We start from the raw sequence: 16,372 nt of genomic DNA on the forward strand, positions 1-16,372 counted from the left end.
GCTCTTATGTTGGGTGCATATATATATTTCCAATTGTTATATCTTCTTCTTGGATTGATCCTTTGGTCATTATGTAGTGTCCTTCTTTGTCTTGTGACAGTCTTTATTTTAAAGTCAACTTTTTATAAGTATTGCTACTCTGGCTTTCCTTTGATTTCCATTTGCATGGAATACCTTTTCCCATGCCCTCACTTTCATTCTGTATGTGTCTCTAGATCTGAAGTGAGTCTCTTGTAGGCAGCAAATATATGGGCCTTGTTTTTGTATCCATTCAGCCATTCTGTGTCTTTTGGTTGGAGCATTTAGTCCATTTACATTTAAGGTAATTAATAATATGTATGTTCCTATTCCCATTTTGTTAATTGTTTTGGATTTGTTTTTGTAGGTCTTTTCCCCCCCTTTCTTCTTTTACTCTCTTCTCTTGTGATTTGATGAGTGTCTTTAGTGTTATGTTTGGATTCCTTTTTCTTTTTTGTGAGTATATCTATTATAGATTTCGTTTTGTGGTTATCATGAGGTTTTTGTATAGGAGTGTATATTTTTATGTGCTTATTTTAAGTTGCTGATCTCTTAATTTCAAACACATTTTAGATACCCTGCATTTGTACTGTTCTCCCTTTATGATTATTGTTTTCGATATATTTTACATCTAATTGTTTTGTGTATCCCTTAACTGCTTATTGTGGATACAAATAATTTTACTACTTTTGTCTTTTAACTTCCCTACTAGCTTTGTGCGTGGATTATTTCCTACCTTTATTCTATGTTGGTCTTTACCAGTGAGCTTTTCCAGTTTGTAATTTTCTTGTTTCTAGTTGTGACCTTTTCTTTTTTGCCTAGAGAAGTTCCTTTAGCATTTGCTATAAAGTTGGTTTGGTGGTCCTGAATTCTTTTAGCTTTTGATTGTTTGTAAACCTTTTGATTTCTCTATCAAATCTGAATGAGAGTCTTGTTGGGTAGAGTATTCTTGGTTGTAGGATTTTCTGTTTCATCACTTTAAGTATATCATGTCACTCCCTTCTGGCCTGCAGAGTTTCTGCTGAAAAATCAGCTGATAGCCTTATTGGAGTTCCCTTGTATGTTATTTGTTGCTTTTCCCTTGTTGCTTTTAATATCCTCTCTTTATCTTTAATTTTTGTCATTTTGATTACAATGTGTTGTGGTATATTCCTCTGTGGGTTAATTCTGCATGGGACGCTGCACTTCCTAGACTTGGGTGATTGTTTCCATCCCCAGGATAGGGAAGTTTACAGCTATTATCTCTTCAAATAGTTTCTGAGGCCCGTTCTCTTTCTCTTCTCCTTCTAGGATCCCTATAATGGGAATATTAGCATGCTTCGTGTTGTCTCAGAGGTCTCTTAAACTGTCCTCATTTCTTTCCATTCTTTTTTATTATTTCTATTCAGCGGCAGTGATTTCCACTACTCTGTCTTCCATCTCACTGATCTGTCCTTCTGCCTCATTTAGTCTACTCTTGATTCCTTCTAGTGTATTTTTCATTTCAGTTATTCTTCAATTTTTTTTTTTTTTTTTGGCCACACTGTGCAGCATGCAGGAATCTTCATTCCCTGACCAGGGGTTGAACCCGTGCCCTCTGCACTGGGAACACACAGTCTTAACCACTGGACCACCAGGGAAGTCCCATATTTTACAATTCTGTTTTGTTCTTTATATTTTCTAACTCTTTGTTAAAAACTTATAATTTCTTGCTCTATGCATCCATTCTCCTCCCAAGTTCTTTGATCATCTTTATGATCATTACTGTCAACTGTTTCTCAGGGAGACTGCCTATCTCCATGTCACTTTGTTCTTCTTTTGTGGTTTAATCTTATTCCTTTTCTGAGACATATTACTCTGTCGCCTAATTTTATGTAAATTGCTATTTGTATTTTTATGTATGTGGTAGTTTGGTTACATTTCTTGACCATGGAGAAGAGGCCCTCTATAGGAAACATGCTATGCATCCCAGGAGTGCACTTCCCTCTCGACACCCAAGGTCCAGGAGCCAGCTGGTCCCAGGCTAGTGTCTGGCCTGCATTTGGGTGGAGCTGGGTTTTGGTCCTCTGGTGGGCAGGGCTGTATTTAGGAGCATATCTAGATGTGACTGTGAGCTTAGGAAGTCTTTAGGTAGCCTGACTGCTGATTGGTGGGGCTGTGTTCCCACCCAGTTTGTTGTTTGGTCTGAGGCATCCCAGCACTGGAGCCTGCAGGCTGTTGGGTGGGGTCAGGTCTTGGTGCCAAAATCCCAGCCTCCTAGAGAGCTCACTTGCTGATGAATGCTCCCTGATATATCCACCACCAGTGTCTATGACCCTGGAGTGGACCACAGCCACCCCCTACCTCCCCAGGAGACCCTCCAAAACCAACAGGTAGGTCTGGCCTAGGCTCCCATAAAATTACTGCTTTTGCCCTTAGTCCTGGTGTGTGTGATTTTGTGTGTGCCCTTTAAGAGTGAAGTCTTTATTTCCCCCAAGCCTGTGGAGCTCCTGCAATCAACCCCACTGGCCTTCAAAACTAAATGCTCTGGGGGCTTCTCTTCCTGGTGCCAGGCCCCTAGATAGGGGGGACTCACATGGGGCTCAGAACTCTCCTATGGGAGAACCTCTGTAATATAGTTATTCTCCAGTTTGTGGGTCACCCACCGGTGGTATGGGATTTGATGATATCATGAGTCTGCCCCTCCTACAAGTCTTGTTGTGTTTCCATCTTTATGTCTTTAGTTGTAGAGGGTGGTTGTTCTGCAGATTGTTGTGATTTTGGTGTTCTCATGAGAGGAGATAAGCTTAGGGTCCTTCTACTTTGCCCTCTTACTTTTAACCTATATGTGTCTTTATATTTAAAGTGGGTTTCTTGTAGACAACGTTTAGTTGGGTCTTGTGTTTTGATCCACTCTGACAATCTTTGTCGTTTAATGAGTGTATTTAGACCATTGGTGTTTAAAATGATTATTGATATAGTAGCTTAATATCTACCATATTTGTCACCATTGCCTATTTGTTGCTCATGTTCTTTTCTCCCATTTTTGTCTTCCATATATTTTCTGCCTTTTGTAGTTTTTTGCCTTTTGCAATTTTAATTGAACCTTTTATACAATTCTACTTTCTTTCCTGTCTTAGCATATCAGTTATACTTCTTATTTATTTTTTTTAGTTGTTACCCTAGAGTTTGCAATGTATTTTTATAGCGAATCCACCTTTACTTTCAAATAATACTATAACTCTTCCCAGTTACTGCAAGTACCTTATAATAACAAAAAATCCTGTTGTCTTTGTCCCTTGTATCACTCCTGTCATTCATTTCATTTATACATGTAAGCATATGTAGGCATTTATAAGCACACACACATGTGCAAACCTAATTGGTTACATTGTTGCCATTGTTATTTTGAAGAAACAAATCCAATATCTGTTAGATCCATTAAGAATAAGAAAAATAAAACTTATTTTACCCTTAGTTATTCTCCAGTGTACTTCTTCTCTTTATGTATATCTAAGTTTCTGACTTAATTTTTCAGAGAAGGAAAATTGTTTTCTTTTAACATTTGGCATACAGGGGAATGATGTCAATAACATGTGGAATTCGGCTTGGATTTTTTTCCCCCCAAACAAGTTCGAACCTGTTATTGTTTTGGAAAGATCAGGGGCACCCTTTTTCACAACTAAAGAGAAAGCGTTAGTAGTATAAGAAAAATGCTGAATATTCTGTAAAAGTAACATTCTATAATAAAATAAGGTGCTGGTTTATTGGTACCTTAACAATTTTAACAAAAAATTGCTGTATATTCTACTATGTTAAAAGATCTGAGGAAGTTGCAAGTTTTGTTGAAGAAGTTGTAAAGATAGCCTTTATCAATCAATTTCTTTTTAATACAAAGGAACTATCTCCAGATGATATTTTAAATTTTTATTAAACTGGTCTCTATTTGAAGTGAATGTCTTCAAGGACCCACATCAAAGGAAAAAACGAGCTCCAGGAAATGAAGCTTTAAAGGATGGACTGACTTACTCTTAATACAAATGCCAGTGGAAACTCAACTGTACTCATATTTTTATACGGCTTGTTATTGTTTTGTTAGGACTCCATAGTCCTTAATTCCATAGATTTTGAGTCCTCTCACTCTAATTCTACTTTTTCCATAGGTTTAGCTCTTTTTATTTTACAGAACATGGAGTTATTTAGGAATGCATATATGCTGTTATAGCAGAAATGCCTGTACTCAATTCTGAGTTAGTGGTAGCCACCTTTTTGAGTAACAAGGGTAGTCTAATCCTCTTTTATCTCATTTATTTTCAGTGCTCATCATAGTGGCTGGCAGGGCTATCCCAAGCCCTTTTGTGTGCAGTAGAAAAAAATGCTCCTTCCTCTGAGTAGATTTAGATTTGTAATTGCAGAGCTTGGAGTACAAACTCTTGCTGAATTAGTCCTGCTTGCCCTTTCAGCCAGGCCCTTATGCAGTGTATAGTTTGGAAACACTACACCATGTCCTGGCTTCCTGAACAAAAGAGTCATGCACACATATAAACACGTGCATGTACCACACACACACACACACACACACACACACACACACATACACACAGTGCTTTTTGAACTGATGATGTGCATGACTTCAGACTGTTCTTTTAGCAAATATATTTTGATTAGTTTAGAAATCATTTATTTCCTTTATTTGTATGTCCCTAATTGTTAATTTTGATGTTGTGTGAGGATTTTAAAAATACAGGTAAGACAATTTAACAGACTATTAACTTTCAAAATTCTTTTCATACAAGAGAAAGAGGGGGGTGGTACTGATAGAATGTATAAGTATTCCCCAACCTCTCCATTTTTTCTTTCTCTCTTCCTTTCTTTGAAGGGGAGGGGCTGATAGATGGTAGGAGAGCAAGACCAAATATGCCAATCTAATGTATGAATTCTTTAAACTAATACTGAAAATTTCAGTTTAGATAGATGACAAATTGGGTTTTGCCAGATTTCTAGGCAGAATTGCACAATATATTAAGATTGTGACTCAAAGCCACATTCAACAGGTAGAGTAAAGTCCTCTCTTTCGGTTCCACATGTGGTTCCTTATATGTGGTAACCTATAAACCCACAGACAACTTTTCTAATGCTCTTGCCTTGTTTCTTGTATGTATGTTGAAGTAGGGACAGGAAAGCTACAATAAAACTCCTACTGGGAAGAGAGAAGGATGGGATACACATGAAAGTTCCTGGTCCTTACAATAATTAATAAGACTTCTTGCTTTGGAAGTGGAGTAAGGTCTTGATAGGATCCTAATTCTGCTTTCTGAGAGAAGCTCCTTTGTCCTTTGTTTTCCATAGTCCCTGACTTTGCTTTTTTGGGAATTATTCCTTATCTATCATCCTTTGTGTCTATATCGGAAATGGGTGTTGGAGAACATACCCTTATTTGAGGCTGCACTGGATTCTCACCCTGTGTCCTGTCAGTGCAAACTTAGGCTCCCTGGGTAGAGCATGCTAGGCTTGTGGTATTTTTTGCTAATAGAGTTGCCTCAAAAATGTAGGTTTCAATTCTGTTTGCCTCCAGTCAGCTATATGTGAAAATACCAATACCAAAGATCTTACTTGCTCATAATTGCTAAGCCTACAAACTAGTTACTTTACTAGTTATTTTCCTCAGACCATCCAACTCTCCCTTAACTTAATAACTGATACCTTGTGGCCACCTGAAACAGTACATTTGGGTAGGGGTTAATCTGACTTTTGCTCCTAGGCAGGCTCTCGTTATGTGGCTTAGAACTCTTAAGAGAGATTGTTGGAATACATTTTTTTGTTGTTAGCTGTAGAGAAGCAACTGGCTTTTCTATTCCTTCAAGGAACCCTGTATTATTGGATTATCCATTAAGTTAGAAGTAGGCTGTAGTCAGAGAGAGCCTTCCTAAGCAGAGTTGTATTCTTTTTTTTTCTCTGCTTGTAAATGAACTAATTCTTGCCTAAATTCATTCATTTATCAGGCTTAAAACAACAAGTAATAGTCAATTCATTACAACATTATGACTTTTTCTAGCTGCTTCTGCTAGAACTACAGTCTTGGTAGGCACTTGGTTTCTCTTTTAAATGGTCATATTTTGCTAGGATAGTATATATAGTATAGTATAGTATAGAAAGGATCAACAACCTATGTCTCTTTCCTATCTGCTTTCTGTCCTACCTCTAAGTTAATAGAAATGCTTTGGATTTATCTTATAACCCACTGTATTGGTCCTAAGAATTTCTATAACATTTAGCATAAAGACTAAGTTGTAAAAAAGAGACTTAAAACTATAGTGGCTCAAACACATAAATTAACTGTTTTTCTTATAGAACAGTTGAAAGGTAGATAGATGTGTGACATAAGATGGATAAACAGCTCTGCTTTCACGAAATAGTCCAGGAACACCCAAAAAAGGAATCCATGAAGCACTTTCAATTTTTGTTGTTGTTGTTGTTGTTAAGATTCTGGTCTTAAACTGCAACTGTAGTTTTTTTTAAAAAGGCAGTGAAATTTTGAATATGAAATATTTGAAACAAAATAGAAACATTTTAGAGAGATCACACACACACACAAACACATATAAAAGTTCTTTGATTTCTAACCATAATGGAGTGGAGTCACTTGTGCTGTTCTTTCTCTTTGGCTGTAAATATCTAGACAAAAATATATGAAACAGTCATTATTTTCAGAAAATGGCAACAAAGGTCAGAGGTTCAGTGATTCCTGAGAAAAGAGAAACAGATGAGGTGAGCCCTGTGATTGCCCTGGTTTTCTGCCTGGAGGCACTTTCAGATATCTGGTGCAAGGAGAGGAAAGCCAAGTAGAGCACAATGGTCCTGCTTGATTGAAATAAAGATTAGATTTGGGGAGGATGAGATAGCTGGAATCGTTAGATCAGAATACTAAAGAGGAGGGACCTATGTATGCAAAGAAAGAGCATCATAAATCTTCATGTGGTCGCCTTGACACCTTTGTTAAATACTAAGCTCTGTGTGTGTAGGTGAAACTCCATAAGGGCACACAAAAAGTTATTAGGAAATGTAATCTGAACAACTTCCAATGCTCATACAAGGTTAAGAGATGCTTGAGTTCTGAATAAGCAGAGTGGAGAGACTTTGTTGAACATCTGGAGCATTCAGTAGAGACCCCAGATTGGTCACACCTCAAAGAGTAAGGCTGAGTCTGACCTGATGACTAATGGCTACTCTATACATGCTCTAACAAATCTTAGAAGGAAGCTGAAAAGAGTGAAGTTGAATGTTAAGTAATTTAATAACCTGTTGAAACAAAATTTATCACTCTTTAAAGGAAGACCATAAAACCCAGAAATTCAACAATATCATATTCATAGTGTCCATAATAAATGTCTGTGTATTTACATACATACATATACATATGTATACATACACACGAACTACTAGACATACAAAGGAGGAGAAAAATCATCAATAGAAACAGACAGGAATGACAGAGATGAGATTAGTTGGCAAAGACTTTAAAATATCTCAAATATGATAAGTATGCTCAAGGACTTAAAAGGAAAAATCATAAAACTACAGATCTAAGAATCCCAATAAATCACAAGCAGGATTACAAACAAAACCACACCACGGTGTGTTGTAGTCAAATCACCAAGTTCTAGTGATATAGAAAAAAATCTTAAAAGCATTAAGAGGAGGAAAAAAAACATTTTATATGGGGAAGCAAAGAAAAAAAAAATGACTGCTGACTTCTCATCAGAAGGTAAGCAAGCTAGAAAACAGTGGAATGATATATTTAAAAGGCTGAAAGGAAAAAAAAAAAACCTAAAATTATTTTTAAAAACAAAAGCAAAATAATATTTCCAAATAAGCAAAGTGAGAAAATTTCCTGTCAGTATACCTATATTATAAGAAATCTTAAAATGATCTTCAGGCTGAAAGGAAATAATACTGAGTGAAAACTCAGTTCTACACAATGGAAGGAAGAAATAGTAGGAAATGGCAAATATTTATATCTAAAAATATATGGAAATTAAACTCTACATTTCCAAGTAATGCTTAGATCAAAGAAAAAATCACAAGAGAATCTATAAAGTGTTCTTAATGGAATGATAATGAAAATACAGCATATCAAATTTTGTGGGATGCAATGCTTACACGAAAATTTATGGTTATAAATGCTTATATTAGAAAAGAAGGAAGGTGTAAAGTTTATGGCATAAGCCTCCCTCTTAAGAAGCTGCAAAACATGAGCAACTTAAATCCAAAGCAAGAAGGAAGAACTGATAAAAAGTGAAATCAATGAATATAAAACACAAAAGCAACAGAGAAAAATCAGTGAAACCAAAGCTGGTTCTTTGAAAAGATTAAGTTGATAAATATCCAGCTAGATCGATCAGGAAAAAAATTACGAATAGCAGGAAAGAAAAGCATCACTGTAGATATTATAGGCATTAATAGAATAATCAGGGAATAGTATGAGCAATTTCATGCCAGTAAATTCAATAACTTAGATGGACTAAGTGCTTGAAAGACACAAATTACCAAAACTGACAGAAGAAGAAATAGAAAACTTGAAAACCCTTATGTCAATTAGATAAATTAATAATTAAAAACTTTCCCTATAGGAAACTCCAAGCCAAGATGGCTTCACTGATTAATTTTTTTGAAACTTAAGGAGTAAACAATTACAATCTTATACAAACTCCTTCAAAAAATAGAGGAGGGAACACTTCTTGACTCATTTTATGAGTTCAGCATTAGCTTGATTTTAAAATCAGATAAAGACATTACAGGAAAATAGGTCAATATCTCTTTTGACTGTAGATGCAAAATATCCCTAATGAAATAGCAAACAGAATCTAGCAAAACATATTACAAAATGCATCATGACCAAAGGGGTTTATGCCAGGAAGCAAGGTTGATTTTAACATTTAAAACCAATCAAAGAAAAAAGGAGAAACAGCATATGATAATTTCCAGAGGTACCAAAAAACTATTTGACAAAATTCGAACCTACTCATGATAAAAATTCACAACAAACCCAGAATAGACAGAAACTTCTTCAATCTGATAAAGGACATTTATAAAAAGTATACAGCTAACATTACATTTAATGATGAAAGACTGAATGCTTTCTCTGTAAGATTAAGAAGAAGGTAAGGATGTCCATTCACACAGCTTATAATTAATGTTATACTGGAATTCATAGCCAGTGCAGTAAGATAAGAAAAATAATAAAAGGAATCCAGATTAAAAATAAATCAAACTGTCTTTATTTGCAGTTGACATGATAATATACATAGAAAATCCTAAGGACTTTGTTATGAGGAAGATACTAAAACTACTAAGTGAATTTAACAAGGTCAAAGTATATAAGGTCACCACATAAAAATCAACTGTATTTTTATATACTATCATCCAAACAATTTATGAATGCTATATACTAGCTTCCATAAACATGAAATACATAGAGATAAATTTTTAAAACTCTACAAAACATAGCTGAGAGAAATTACCAGTACATAAATACACAGAGAAATAATACCTTATACATTGATTAGGAGATTCAGTGTTGTGTTAATTCTCCACCGATAGATCCATGGATGCAATGAAATCCTTATCAAAATGCTACTCTTTTTTTTTTTTAAGAGATTGACAAGCTGATTCTCAAATTTAGAACTGTCAAAACAATATTGAGAAAAAACAAAGTTGAAGAATTTACTGGATTTTAAGAATTACTCTAAACTACAATAATAGTGTCATATTGGGTCATGGTGTTGACATAGGTAGGTAGATAGATATCCTAAGTGCTCTCTGTGTGGTAAGTGTATATACAACATGTAGTATTCATATAGATAGTCTTTTATCTATTCAAGGATAGTTTTTTTTTTTTCTATTAAAGGATTATAGAATCTTTTCAACAAATGGTTCAGGAACTAGATATCCTATAGAAAATAATGAATCTGGACCCTTACCTGGACCAATACACAGAGCTTGACTTGAATTGGATTATAGATCTAAAAGTAAAAACTCTAAAACTTTTTGATATTTTAGAAACATGAATAAATCTTTATGACTTCATGTTAAGCAAATATTTCTTAGGACATAAAAAGAACTATCTATAAAAGGTTTGAAAAATTGGACTTCATCAAAATTAGAATCTTTTGCTGCTCAAAAGACACCTTTAGGAAAATGAAAGGCCAGCTACAGATTGGGAGCTATAAGTATTTCCAATACATACAGTCTGACAGTCTTATATGAACAAGAAGGTAGCCAATTAAATATGAGCAAAAGATTTAAAAAGACACTTCATTAAAGGAAGTCATAATCCTTTGGGAAGCATAGGAAGCATATGAAAACATGTTCTACATCAGGAATTGGAAAACTATGGCCCATGGACCAAATCTGGCCTATTGTCTGTTTTTGTAGACAAAGTTTTATTGAAACATCATTACACCCATTCATTTATGACTGCTCTCATGCTATAACAGGAGAGTTGAGTAGTTATTAAAGAGACCCTGTGGCCACAAAACAAATATTTCCTGTCTGCCTCCTTACAGAAAAATTTGCTATCCCCTGGTCTAAAGGAATCAAATTCCAGGGAAGACTAAGCTCTTCCTAGGTGAGCAAACACCAGTGGAGAAGTTTGGCCTAATTTAATGTAATTTTCCCCAGGATAAAACTTATTTTTCTTGGAATTATAATTTTTTACAGTTGAATCTTATTTTTTTATTTTTTAAATCATAGTTAATTCATTTTTATTACTAAGCTAACAAACTCTATTAAAGGCAAAATTATACAAGTTTTTCTTTAAGTCTTGGTAACTTAAGGTGTAATATTAGAAAGCTCTGTCTTATTCTCAGGAGCAAACTACACTTCAAGGTTAAAACAGTGATGTAGAGAGAGAACAAAACAAACGAAACAACAACAACAAAACAGTGATGTAGATTCATGATGTTGACCAGAAGTTAGTACCAAGAGAAATTGTACTGAAAGCCACTTGGTTTAAACAGCTTGTACTTATTTCCATCAGTAAGTTAAGTGGTGACTGCAAACAAGTAAGGATGAGGATTGAAGGCATGTGCTGCCTTTCTGAGGACTGACTAGTCTCACTGTCCAGGTGGTCTCCACTCATGGATGTATTTGCCCTGATCTTCACTAGAAGTAGGGGCTCCTATTTCCAGTGAAGATCAGGGCATGTGCTGGTCTTTGTTCAGTTCAACACACTCCAGAGAGATGTAGGGAGTAAATCTTCTTAGTGGCCTGGCAGGCCAGGCTTATATGCTAACTGAGGAGTCTAGACACTCTGGGTTTGCCTCACATTCTTATTAGTTTGTTGTTGCATCAGCTGTGTTCTGATTGGTTACACTCTAAGATATAAGCCATTACATAATTGGTTATATAAATTGTTTACATGAAACGTTTTGTGTTTGAGGTACAACAGGTGTCTATCTCCTTTGAATGAGCCATATACTTATCTGTAACATGTTTACAACCATAGTTATTTTTTAGAAAGACATTTTTTCAAGCAAGAGAACGTTTTTGATGGAAAAGATTGGTTACCATTTTTAAGCATAGCAAACAGATTTTACTCCTGTTAAAATGTAGAATAAGGTATCCTTTACAGAAAATTCATTTCACTTATTACAAAGCCCCAGTATTATTTAGTTTACTTAAATTAAATTTGATATTACTACTTTTTCTATGTTAGGATAATTTAATGTCACATATGAACATAAAAATGATTTTTGTAAAATTAGTTTCAGTATCAGTATTTTTACTGGAAGTACAATAACATTAACTCCATAAACTTTTATTTTTCTCTATTTCCATGAGCTAATAATCAGTTTGACAACCCAGCAAAGTTGCATGTTATAGGGACGTTTTCTGACTGGAGCAAAATTTAATGAAACAATGTTTAAGGTCATCTTTGATTTCTGCATGCTTACTTCAACATCATACTTCTTCAAGTCCTATCTACTTTAAAGTCAACCTTGAGTCCATCCTCTTATCTTCGTCTCTTCTTTATCTCCCACCCCGTTTCCAGTCCAGGCCATTTTCATCTTTTATTCATTGTTTTAGTCACAGTAAGCTCTAGAGTAACACATTAACCTTCTAATCTCAGTAATTTTGCACAGCAAAGGTTTACTGTGGCTTACGTAAAGTCCAGTGTGGTTTGAGCTGTGATCCTCTTCCATCTTGTAGCTATAATATCTGCACAGTGGCTTTGAAGTTGGCCAGGTGGACTAGAAATGACTTTATCACTTTTGATCACAGCCTGTTGGTCAGAGCTAGTTACATGGCTCCAACTTAAGTGCAATGCAGGCTGGGAAATGTAGGACAGCACATGAAATATTTAGAGACCACAATTATCTGTACCACATTTAGATTATTATAGTTGCATCCTAATTGGTTTCCTTATTTACTCTCATGTTCCACTACAATGCTTTCTCTACCTAGTAGCTAGAGTGCTTGGAAAAAAAAATTTTTGTTACTATCTCGCCAGTAACTTCCTTTTTGCATAAAATCCAACACTTTGCCCTTACCTGTGCAACTACTGCATGATATGGTCCTTGCCTTCTTCACTAATTTCATGATTGGCAGTTAGTGTTATTATCTGTGAATAGTGTATTTTGAATAGGCATTTTTTATTTTGTCCATAGTTATGAAAATGTGATTTAAAATAGTGTCACATTTACAAAATCACAATAATAACTATAAACTGAATAATAATACCAAGAGAAGTCCTAATTTATATGGCAGTCTCTGCAGTCACATTGTATGTAATTAGAATCTGAAAAAAAAAAAAAAAGCCTTTTGAGAACATTGACATAAAATCTGTTATAATGAATAAATTCTGTGTAGTAGAGTTACAATAATTCTGTTTCTCTGACAACAAATGATCTCTTAGCATAAATGTTTTCTTTGGCTAAAGTTTACATGAAAGATATTTCATTATGGTTAAGTGTGTAAAAATTAATAAAGTTTATTTTTTAGAGCAGTTTTAGGTTTACAACAAAATTGAGTGGAAAATACAGAGTTCCTATATATCCCCTGTCCCTACACAGATATGACTTCCCCCACTATCAACATACTGCACAAAGGTAGTGAATTTGTAACAATCTAAGAACCTACATTGACACATCATTATCATTCAAAGTCCATAGTTTACATTAGGTAAGGTTCACTTTCAGCGTTGTGCATTCTATGGGTTTTGACAATAAACGCAATTTTTAAACAAGTTTTTCTTGAGTGTTTTGCCATTAAGTAGTTACTTCCCTTCAGTTGTACTTTCAGTTTCTTCTGTTATGCCTTCTTCAATTTCTTCCTTGGCAGTATGAAGCTCCTAATTAATTATCCCAAACACCACACACACACAAACTCTCTCTCTGTCTCTCTCTCTCTCTCTCTCTGTCTCTCTCTCCCTCTCCTTCCCCCCCCTCACTCTAAGTGATTGTTTTCTAGTTGGAGTGGTTGAAATATTTTCTTAAGGTAATTAATTTGTAATCTCACAAACTGTGGATTAGAGCAGTGCCCTTGCCAAAAGATAGAGCAGCTAATTAATGTTCAACCCTTATTTTCAAATATGCATGAAAGAAAGGCTGTATATAAATTCTTTCTCATCTCTGAGCTGTGAATCCTAGGAATAAAGTTTTTAACAAGCTGTTTATCTTAATAAACATCTCAGGATTTATATATTTGATATGTTTATTTGAAATGTAGCAGAGCATTCTTATTCTTGATAATTTTTGACATTAAAAAATTGATTCCTGTTCTAGCAAATGAAAATTACATTTAGTAAAATTGAGTACTCTATGGTTTGTTACATGGATTTAGATCTAGCACAGTTCAAATGACTTGTCCTATACTTGACATCTACTTACATATAAAAGGCTCATGTAACAGTTTTTACATGGTGTTAGTATTGTCATTCTTGTTTCTTTTCCTTTGCTGGCTTACTTCTGTTTCAGCCCTTGACCATTAATAAAGTATTAAATAGCAAGGAGATTATCCTACTACTGTGTACACAATATTGAATAAAAACAGGTGTTTGTGTGATAGAAAGATAAGGAAATCAAATCTTTGAGAAGTTGATATACCATTCTTCTTTCATATAATTAGATGTTTTATAAAGTAATTTGGGATTGTATGACAAGAGTCAAGGAAGCTATTAAGCAATCTCTGTGAAAACTTGATTGTCTTCGTGCTTTGACTAACTATGTTTGTCTTGTTCACAGTAACTGTAGTACTGAATGGAAGTGGCTTGTAGACAGAGCAAGAGTTGGCAGCCGTTGGACGTGGCTTCAAGCCCAGATTTCAGAGCTCGAATACAAAATCCAACAACTAACGGATGTTCACAGGCAGATTCGTGCCTCCAAGGTATTGTGTGTGCTCTTCTATTTAAAAAAATATTATTAGTTTTAGTTTCTTCTCATCTCTCCACGCAAAATAATTGTTATTAGGCTTTATAAAAATGTAGTTAATGTTAAGATTTTTGATATATTAATTCTGTAAGTTGAAACTATTTTTGTAACTTCTCACAAACATTTTATCATCTTGAGCAGTTAAGAATTTCTTTATTGGATTCCAGTTAATAGAAATGATAAACATTTTTTATAAACCTCTACTTTGTTGGCATTTATTTTAACATATGTGAGAAATTCTGAGTGTATCTTATTGGAATCTCTTTAGAGTTTTTTGTTTGTTTTAAGAAAAATTATAAACACATAAAAATGTTCTAGAAAGAAATATAATGAATACCTGTGTACCCACCCCCAAATTTATCAAATATTAAATTTTTACTAGTTTGGGTTTAGTTTTTAGAATAATAAAGCATTACCTTACAATTGAAGTACTTGTATAATCCTTCCTGATCCCATTCCCTTTCCCTATGCCACTGATTCCAACATATTTTAAAAGATTTTTATTTTATATTGGTGTATAGTTGATTAACAATGCTGTGTTAGTTTCAGGTGTACAACAAAGTGATTCAGCTATATATATACATGCATCTATTCTTTTTCAAATTCTTTTCCCGTTTAGGTTATTACAGAGTATTAAGTAGAGTTCCCTGTGCTATACAGTAGGTCCTTGTTGGTTATATATTTTAAATATAGCAGTGTGTACATGTCATTCCCAAACTCCCAATCTATTCCTCCCCCTCCCCCTTCCCCCCTGGTAACCTAAGTTTGTTCTCTAAGTCTGTGAGTCTGTTTCTGTTTTGTAAATAGGTTTATTTGTATCATTTTTTTTTTCTAGATTCCTCATATAAACGATATCATAGGATGTTTGTCTTTCTCTGTCTGACTTACTTCACTTAGTATGGTAATCTCCAAGTCCATCCATGTTGCTGCAAATGGCATTATTTCATTCTTTTTAATGGCTGAGTAATATTCCATCATATATATGTTCCACATCTTCTTTATCCATTCCTCTGTTGGTGGACATTTTGGTTGCTTCCATGTCTTGGCCATTGTAAACAGTGCTGCAATGAACACTGGGGTGCATGTGTACTTTTGGATTATGGTTTTCTCCAGATATATGCCCAGGAGTGTGATTGCTGGATCATATGGTAGTTCTATTTTTAGTTTTTTAAGGAACCTCCATGCTGTTCCGTGAAGTTTATGTCTGTTCTTATTGCCATTTTGTTGTTTTGGATTTGTTTTTGTAGGTGTTTTCTCTTCCCTTCATCTTTTTTTCTCTTCTCTTGTTATTTAATGACTAACTTTAGTGTTGTGTTTGGATTCGTTTTTCTTTTTTCCGTGTGTATCTTGTAGATTTTCAGTTTGCGATTCCCATGAGATTTTGATATAGCAGTCTGTATATAAACAAGATTGTTTTAAGTTGCTGGTCTTTTAATTTCAAATGCATTTCCAATATCCTGCATTTGTGCTCTCCTCTTACAGTCGCTGGTTTTGATTTGTGTGCAGGTAATTTCCTACCTTTACTGTATGTTTGCCTTTATCGGTAAGCTTTTCCATTCGTAATTTTCTTGTTCCTAGTTGCAGCCTTTTCTTTTCCACTTAGAGAAATTCCTTTACCATTTGTTGCAAAGCTGACCTGGTGGTACTGAATTCTTTTAGCTTTTGCTTATCTGTAAAGCTTTTGATTTCTCCATTGAATCTGAATGAGAGCCTTGCTGGGTAAAGTATTCTTAGTTGTAGGTTCTTCCATTCATCACTTTAAATATATCATTCCACTCCCTTCTGGCCTGCAGAGTTTCTGCTGAGAAATCAGCTGATAACCTTATGGGAGTTTCCTTGTAAGTTATTTGTTGCTTTTCCCTTATTGCTTTTAATATTTTTTCTTTGTCTTTAATTTTTGTCAATTTGATTACTATGTGTCTCAGCATAGTAAGATGCATGTGGAGAGCTTAAAACAGTGAAGAGAA

General features: G+C 34.6%; 1 protein-coding gene across 6 annotated transcripts in view; it reads left to right on the plus strand.

The window, feature by feature from the left end:
* Positions 1 to 16,372, plus strand: part of KANSL1L (KAT8 regulatory NSL complex subunit 1 like) — a 156,045-nt gene that overhangs the window by 31,454 nt on the left and 108,219 nt on the right. For all 6 annotated transcript variants that reach the window (XR_011074126.1, XM_068544540.1, XM_068544539.1 and 3 more), the window contains exon 3: positions 14,220 to 14,361. Coding sequence is in view for 5 of the 6 variants with exons in the window: in XM_068544540.1 (XP_068400641.1) it covers positions 14,220 to 14,361 (142 nt within the window). In the remaining variant the exon portion in view is untranslated. The remainder of the gene's footprint in view (positions 1 to 14,219; positions 14,362 to 16,372) is intronic.

This window comes from Eschrichtius robustus, chromosome 5 (genome assembly GCF_028021215.1).
Source record: "Eschrichtius robustus isolate mEscRob2 chromosome 5, mEscRob2.pri, whole genome shotgun sequence".
Taxonomy (NCBI): Eukaryota; Metazoa; Chordata; class Mammalia; order Artiodactyla; family Eschrichtiidae; genus Eschrichtius; species Eschrichtius robustus.